The 8,958-nt window shown below is 41.2% G+C and overlaps 1 protein-coding gene across 1 annotated transcript; it reads left to right on the plus strand.

Moving 5' to 3' along the window:
• Positions 1-2,588: 2,588 nt before the first annotated feature.
• LOC307073313 (putative methyltransferase) lies at positions 2,589-8,371 on the plus strand (the record flags this gene model as incomplete). The annotated part of the gene is made up of 6 exons (XM_079733053.1): positions 2,589-2,762; positions 5,944-6,107; positions 6,458-6,674; positions 7,048-7,148; positions 7,980-8,117; positions 8,281-8,371. The coding sequence occupies exons 1-6, from the start codon at positions 2,652-2,654 to the stop codon at positions 8,369-8,371; spliced, it is 822 nt and encodes a 273-aa protein (XP_079589179.1). The 5' UTR covers positions 2,589-2,651.
• Between the last annotated feature and the right edge of the window lie 587 nt (positions 8,372-8,958).

Raw genomic sequence — 8,958 nt, forward strand, 5'->3', positions numbered from 1 at the left:
TGTCTGTGTAGTCCGTGACCTCCTTTGGGCTCCAGGGTACACACTTGGCCACCATTATGGGAATAGTCACATTTAGCACTGCTCATTACAATTTTCCGGTCACTGCCTTAATTACGTATTCAGACATAACCCCAACAACACACCAACAAACTTTAATTCAGTACGGGCATTATGGACCATCCCATTCCTCATTGACAAATATCATGTTTATATATATTTATGTGTATATTTCTTTCTGATGTGAACTACGCTGCACAAGAGCCATGTTAAAGTGTACGACTTTTGGCTAATGAATACCCCCGGGATGGTGTAAAGTAGCCAAGGGGATATTTGTATGCAAAACAATCTGTATTAGTGGTCAACAGGTCATTACCATCCATGTCTATTGAGGGTAATTAAACACTCTCTTGAGAAAGCCAGAGAAGGAAAATGCCCACCAAAACAATAACAACATGGTCCCATCTGATGTGATTAATATTATAGCAATCAAAAACTAGCAACGAATAAACTCACACTTATTCACACACTCACACACAAAATATGTTTACTTAACATCAATTGAGTCATCTACCTTTATTTTTTTGTGGTAGGACTTTTACATCTTTGCTTTGAAATTAATGTGTTGCTATGGATTGAAATTATATTTTTTACACTAAAAGTGTTCCGTAAAATAATCAGGATCAGGAATAGCTTTGTTGCACAATACATATTCAAAGACAAGGAATTGTTTCTGGTATGTTGGTGGGTATACACAGATAGAACACCACTGTAACCCTAAATAAATAAACAATCTAGGAATACAAATCTAAGAGAAATATTAAGTAAAGCGTTTGTGTGTATTCAAAGTCCAGAAGGTCAACCCAACCATTTTGGTACTTCTTGACCAAACATTCTAAAATAACTACAAAATCTGTTGTTATTATTGTTAATATAATGGTGAAAAAAAGGCAAGATGGCAACTTGGAATGTGCGAGAAAATGTGAAATTCCTATGTTATATCAGTATTATTTTAATAAACAGCTCTAGAAACATAATCTATAATCAGACATTAAAAATGGGCTTCTTCAGTCATTAGTGAGCAGAAAGGCCGCTGCCACTCTATGCTGTGTTCATGATCCAACCTTGTTTCATCATTGTGTTTGTAGTTATTTTGCACCTGTGTGTAGGTGTGTGTGTTTGTGTGTGCGTGATCCTTTCTGTGCATGTGTATTTAAGTGTGTGTGTGTGATCCTTTCTGTGCATGTGTATTTAAGTGTGTGTGTGTGTGTGTGTGTGTGTGTGTGTGTGTATGTGTGTGTGTGCGTGTGTATGCGCGTGTGTGTGTGTGTGTGTGTGTGTGTGTGTGTGTGTCGAATGTGTTCAAACGGTATTAGTCAGTGTCAAGTCATGTGAAGTAGGGACTCAAGTTATATGTATGATTGAGCAAAAAAATGCCTGTGAATAAATCACTCAGAACTCACTGAAGATAATACACTACAGGACCTCCAGAATGCAATGGTTCTGCTACTTGCAGTGCTACTGCCCTCTTTCGGACAAAGGCAGAACTGCTACCACACATGGTCGGACATTTTGGACCAAGAAGGGGTTAACGTGGGCCCCAGCGCCATTGTTAATCTGTAGAGGTATTTCAGCTCAGTAAGGCGTGTTGTCTGAGGAGAGAGGAGAGTTTCCCCTCCAGGTAGCATTTCATTTCCTTAATATCCCCTCGGTGACGAATGATTATCTATCTATTTATCCATCTATCTATCTATATATCTATCTATATACAATATGGTTTCGTTTGGCATAGAACGGTATGGTATAGAACAGAATGCATAGTAATAGTATGGTGTGGTATAGTATAGAATTGTATAGTATAGACTGGTATGGTAGAGTATAACATAGTAAAGTATTCGTAATGCAAATTTCTCTGATTTATTCTGGTTGTATATAGATACTAATATTACACCATATATCATCAGCTACTATTATAACTTATTTTGTAATTCCAGTATCATTCAGTCATGATGTCAAGGTGCTTATTTAGGCAGCACTAAATGATCCTCAATTGAACACTGCTGTGGCTCTTGTTGACATTTTGAGACTGCTATTCCTGATTGTGAAATACTCTGGATTGCAAGAACTTCAAAGAAAATGTACTTCCACTGTGGGTCGTAATAGAAACAATGGAATCCTATTCGGCTGGTTTATTTTTAAGTTGGGAAGACTTTAAGTTGGAAAGGGAAGAATTTTGCACATTTCTGGCATTATCCTTTTGATAGTGGATTACTGAAATCGACCATGTTATAAATGACAGAGGGACTTATAATATCATTGTTATTAGAATAATCTACATCGAAATAAAGGACCTAATGTGTCTGGTTATTTAACCAATCATTCCCAGATGAAGAAGAAATTCCAAACACATGTTTGAATGGTGCCGTCAAGACATAATTGTAAGCATATTTATGCTTTTATGTTCTTTCTGTTTCCAGGTGAATACTCCCAATTTCTGGAATTATTAAAGAAGACCTGAACACACTGACCGAATGACTGACTTGTGACTGAGTGAATGACTGATTGGGGTGAAAGGTGTAAGAACTACACGGAGAGCAATAAACCACCACGGTGAACGTCGATAGCTTAACTCCTGCACATTGACCTGACAGAACATGAGTTACCGTCTGTTTGAGGGGAAGGACCACGCCTCCGTCTACCAGAAGTACCGCTTTGTGCCTCCTGAGGAGGTCAAGGTCTTGATCCTTCAGTACCTGGAAGAGAAGGTATTCATCCAAACCGTCTAGGTTTACAGTGGGCAAAGCTAGTGTAGCTAAATCCTGCCTAAATTCTGCCGTAATTCCGACGCCTCATTGTTCCGGGGTCATCCCTATGTTCCCCGGGTCTTATGTTCCCCTTTTGGACCCGTTTTTCCCCGAAAGGGTCCTATGTTCCCCAGTAGCAATACATAAGGGGAGCATAGGACCCTTTTTCTGAAAAAGGGTCCTATGTTCCCCGCAATCTGTCTATCTTTACGGTAGACTCTCAGCCAGTGTTTCCGCTAGTAAAAATTGGTACCGTGGTGAAGTTAGTTTGAGGTTGGATATTCGACAGATATTCAACAGATATTCGGCCATTCATTTCCTATGAGAAATTGCTTTTTGCTCAATAGCTTCCGAGTTATGGGACCCAGAGGCCCCAAACCAATGTAAACCTGTCCTACTATGTGGTACTAACAACACACACCTCACTAAAAATTAATATTTTGCACCTCCTATTTAATTTGAATATTTTAAGAATCCCATTCATTTCCTATGGGAAATTGCTTTTTGCTCAATAGCTTCCGAGTTATGGGACCCTGACACCCCAGTCCAATGTAAACCTTTCCTACTATGTGGTACTAACAACACACACCTCACTAAAAATTAATATTTTGTACCTCCTATTTTATTTGAATATTTTAAGAATCCCATTCATTTCCTATGGAAAACGGCTTTTTGCTCAATAGCTTCCGAGTTATGGGACCCAGAGGCCCCAGACCAATGTAGACCTTTCCTACTATGTGGTACTAACAACACACACCTCACTAAAAATTAATATTTTGTACCTCCTATTTTATTTGAATATTTTAAGAATCCCATTCATTTCCTATGGAAAACGGCTTTTTGCTCAATAGCTTCCGAGTTATGGGACCCAGAGGCCCCAGACCAATGTAGACCTCTCCTACTATGTGGTACTAACAACACAAGTTACCGGACTACTATCTATGCAAGTGAACGGAGCGTTCCACGGCATTGAGGAGACCCGTGTAATAAAGGCCTAAAATATTTCTGTTTATGGCATAGATTTCTCCTCAGATTAGGCCAATAAAGCATTGATTAAAAAAAACACAAACGCTCGATCAAAGCCACGGCCCGACCCGGCTCGAGGATAGTGGGGAAATATCGGCCCGACCCGGCCCGCGGGTCTGGCCGGGTTGGGTCAATCAAAACCCTCATTGTTTCACATGAATTGGCTAAACAAATGTTAAGATAATCAAATTGTGCAGAGAGATTTATTTCCATTGGTCATTCTGGCAGGAGACATTTTGACCGGTAATTACCGGACGACGGAAACTCTGCTCTCAGCATGGCCAGCAGGCCTACCGTCGCATGGCCCACCTTAGGTTCACTTTTTTGCTTTTTAAATCTAGGATTACTCATGTTTGTATATTCCCACCCCTAATCATATTGTCTTGCATCGAGGCTTAACTTATTTCCATTGTATTGTGCACCCTTGTGGAGAGTTTAAAACTAAATGTCATTATACATTCACCTCTAATAATGTTTCATTTAATTTGTTTAATTAGATCTGTTTCAGATATGAGTGCTGTATGAAATGTATAAATATCTGTTTCAGATATAAAGTGCTATACAAATATAAATATATATAATAGGCTACATCAAGGCAGAACAAGAACCCAACTACCTTCATTAGAAAGAAACGACCAACAACCATGATGTTAACCATGTATGTTTGAAGGCAATTTACCTTTTACCTAAGAAACCTTCTCTTAGTAATTTATTGTAAACACCATGTTTAGTTGCAAAAATTTGGCCGCTGGATTATCTGTTTATGGTGGTTTAATGAGATCAGATTCAACTTTGTGGACAAAAATCACAAAGGTAAAATTTCATTTTTGGTTGTTAAAAGAAAGGGGGAAGTTTCTTCTTAAGTTGTTATTTGCGAGTTTTAGTCCCAGAATGATATGGTTTAGATTGTCGGAATCAGTGGAGGCTCAGCTTTCATATAATATATAGTTTGTGCAGGTCCAATTTCGTGAAAAAGATTGCGATTGCAGGGCTCTGAAGTCTCACGAGACACACACAATTCAACCCATGCACACGCTCACACACCACACTTCGTATTTCTCACGCAGAGAAATTACCAGGATAGCGCCCACCAATGTGGGCCGCTATTTAACAGTGGAACAGGTAGGAATCAAATGAGTTTCCCGTACGTAGGGTAACCAGACGTCCTCTTCCAGTAATGGTGGAGAAAGTAACAGACCGGGGAACATAGGACCCTTTTTTTGAAAAAGGGTCCTATGTTTCGCTGGTCCTTTGTTCCCCGGTCACATACATATCGGGGAACATAGGACCCTTTTTGGGAAAAGCGGGGAACATAGGACCCTTTTTTTAAAAAAGGGTCCTATGTTCCCCAGTCTCATACAAAGAGGGGAACATAGGACCCGGGGAACATAGACACGCTCCCATTGTTCCGACGTCTCAATGGTCCGAAATATTTCCCATTAGATCGACATGCCACTATGCCGACGGTTCAATGTTACGAAAACGGAACCCATTGTTCTGAAGGGCCGTTTGTCCGATAAGTCAAACAAGAGGCGCATTAGGAAGTGAAGTGAAGCGTTGTCACTTTGTAAAGTCGGACAAACGGCCCTTCGGACCAATGGGTTCCGTTTTCGTAACATTGAACCGTCGGCATATTGGCATGTCAATCTAATGGGAAATATTTCGGACCATTGAGACGTCGGAACAATGAGGTGTCGGAATTACGGGCAGGCCCCGCCTAAAGTTCCAACAAACTATTGTGGTGGTTTGTGATGCTCAGAATACACCAAATATGTACTATTCTGAGTAATATGCAAAATGTGTGACAGAAAATTTGATGTGTGCTATTTGGTGGACACGTTGATCCTTCAATGCTACCTAAGTGTGTACATCCCTAGCATACATTTTTTTCACAATAGAGAAACAACAATTTTAGCCAATCATATTGTGCAAGATTTGCATTGTATTGTGTGTCAATCTGCAACCTCAAGGCTCTAAAACACCCCTAATCTTAAACCAAAATGTAGATGTGAGATGTGGTCAGATGTTTCTTCCAAAGCATGAGGCACAGGGTTAGGGTTAGGGTTCAATCCTGTAGGACTATGAGATGTGGTCCCATTGCCACTGTGATCTACAGAGGCGGGGACAGACCCTGGGTCTAGCGGTCGACCTGGGCTGTGGGACCGGCCAGCTCTCCAGGCTCCTGGCTCCACACTTCCAGGAACTGGTTGGTCTGGACATCAGTGAGGGTCAGCTGGAGGAGGCCAGGGCCGGGCAGGGGTACCCCAATGTTACGTATAGGTGAGACGAACGGTGTGTGTGGTTGAGGCACATGGTCATTCTTTGTGTTGCTTTTCAAGAGAGAGTTACGAACTATGTCCAGAGTACTGATTGTACTTTGTACTCGCATTGTACTGAATTCTCGCTTTTGACGGATGTACATTATTTTGAATCTTGAGAAATAATATTGCTCTATATGCAAAAGATTAAACGTTTGCTTAAATGTATCGTTGTATTTTTTCTTTTATACTTTTTTGCGGTGCTAGGTCTGGATTCCAGTTGCATTATGGGTACTAACGGAGAGCTTCCTTCACCGGCTAGCTGTTGCTCGGCCGGCCAAGCTAACACCTTGCTTCTTCCTCCGCTAAAAGGCTCGGGACGGCGGAGGAGCTGCCCTTTGCGGACGGTTCTGTGGACCTGCTGGCGGCTGCGTCGGCAGCCCACTGGTTCCAGCAGCAGCGCTTCCTGGCGGAGGCCCAGCGGGTACTGAAGCCCGGAGGCTGCATAGCTCTGCTGGGCTTCGGCGACGACAATGTTCACCTGCAGAGCCGGGAATGTGGAGACAGGCTCACCCAAATCTACCGTGAGGTGGGAGACCCTTCAAAACACTGTGCGCTAAATATATAATGTGATATGAACTCATTGTCCAGCCTGGGTTGGAAATGGGCTTTTCTGACTTACACCGGAGACAGAATCATTACAAATATCACATGAAACAATGAAATACTGTGTATTTGTGTTGTACTGTACTAGCAGTACATTATGCAGTGATATTTTTAATATTAAGCCTTCTGATACTTTTATTTTATATTTCTGTTAAATTATTATTATTTATTGAATTGTCCTTTAAAAGCACTCTTAATGGCCTTTATGTTTGAAAGGTGCTATATAAATAGACTTGCTTTGCGATTATGAAATGGTATTTATCAGAGCTGACAAAGGGGATGTTTGTGTTGTGCAGGTGAGGGAGGTGCTGTTACCTTACACCAGCAGCCAGGTGGCGGTCGCAAGCAATAAGCTGCCGGAGCTCTTTGATGCCATCCCTTTTCCCGACAAGCAAAGGTAGCATCCACAAACGTGCCCACAGAGAAGCTAAGCCATATAGCCATTAGATTGAAACTACAGTCTAATAGCTATTAAATACATAGTGTGCCTACCTTTTATTTTCATATTTTGTACATACTTTTCCTAAAAAAATCTATACTTTGTTTGTGTAATGCTGTCTGTTTGTTAGATTTAGATTTAGGGCATTTAGCAGACGCTTTTATCCAAAGCGACTTACAATAAGTGCATTTGTTACAATAAGTACATTTGTCATAAGAAGTGAAACAATATATCGCTGTCGGTACAGTAAAGATGTTCATAGAACCAAGTGCAAGTATTACAATCGCTAGGCTAACCCATTCCCCGTGTAAAGCAGCGATAGCAGCTACTGTAGATGCTACACAATTAAGTACCTTGAATAAGTGCAATGTACAAGTGCCAGGACGTACAACATTCAATGGTGGCTGTGCATTGGTTTCTATGCAGAGTCGAGATGAACTCTGAACAGGTGAGTTTTGAGTCTTTTGCGGAAGCTGGTGAGCGACTCTGCGGTCCTGCCATCGGTAGGGAGCTCGTTCCACCACTGAGGTCCCAAAACAGAGAAAAGTTGTGACTTCGCTGATCGACCTTTGCTTGCTCTTAGCGATGACGGTACCAGATGTCCAGCTGAGGTAGTTGAGCGGAGGGATCGAGCTGGGGTGTGTAGCTTGTTAAACATGCATGTGTGTGTGTGTGTGTGTGTCCTTGTGTGTGTATCTGTGCTCTTGTCTGGACATGTGTGTGTGTGTGTGTGTGTGTGTGTGTGTGTGTGTATGCATGCATGCATGCATGTGTGTGTGTGTGTGTCAGGGTTGAGAGTGTCCAGGTGAGACACTGTGTCTCTGTGAGGGCCTTGCTGGGTTTCATAGAGTCCTGGTCCATGTTCCAGTCCTACCGCAGGACCCAGCCAACTGCGGCCCAGCACCTGCTGAACGACACCCTCAACAGGTCTCACAAACACACACACACACACACACACACACACACACACACACACACACACCGTCATGGAGACAAAGAAAACTGACACAGGAAACTGTTGGTCTTTAAAACACACTTTGAAACAACTTTGAACAGTGTTTGCTCAATGAAGCCTTGCCCTGTGTTTCAGGATTCTAGAGGAGATTGGAGCCGAGTCCGCTGACACAGAGCTGGAGATACACCTTGAGTATTTCTGCATACTGGCATCCAAACCACAATGATGACCTTCACTGTAACAGTGTCTGTATGTGTGTATGGGTATTGAATATGCATTGAAAGCGAAAAGGAAAGGGCCTTAAAGTACATTGTGATGTCACATTACAATGAATGTCGCCATTATAGGAGCAAATATATGTTGGTTAATATGTTGGTAGTAATGTTTTTTTTTCACCAGTTGTTTAGTTATAAATAATGTAGTATTGGTCATCATGGGGAGATATTGCTGTTGTTTTAAACTATCGCAGTGTTTCTTATGCGAGACGTGGCAAAACCACGTTTTCATAAGACTAGGTAGCAGTATTTTTTTATTAACATTGATTTAGGATTTGAGAGTACTACAGCTATCATGGGTTCTCTCGATGGTTGGACACAAAATAATGTTTTTGAGTTTTTTGTTCATAATAATCTTTTTGTGCTTCACTCTGTTAAATCAATACGATTCTAGTTCTGGTTTTGGCACTACAAATATAAGTAAGCTCCATATGCCAAAAATAAATACATTTCAAACTTTGTAGGTTAACATACTGTTTCCTTAACCTCAATCCAAGGCTGTGTATTATCAATTTCAAAATACTTAGTTTGTATGATT

Source organism: Pollachius pollachius, assembly GCF_949987615.1.
Source record: "Pollachius pollachius genome assembly, chromosome: 3".
NCBI lineage: Eukaryota > Metazoa > Chordata > Actinopteri > Gadiformes > Gadidae > Pollachius > Pollachius pollachius.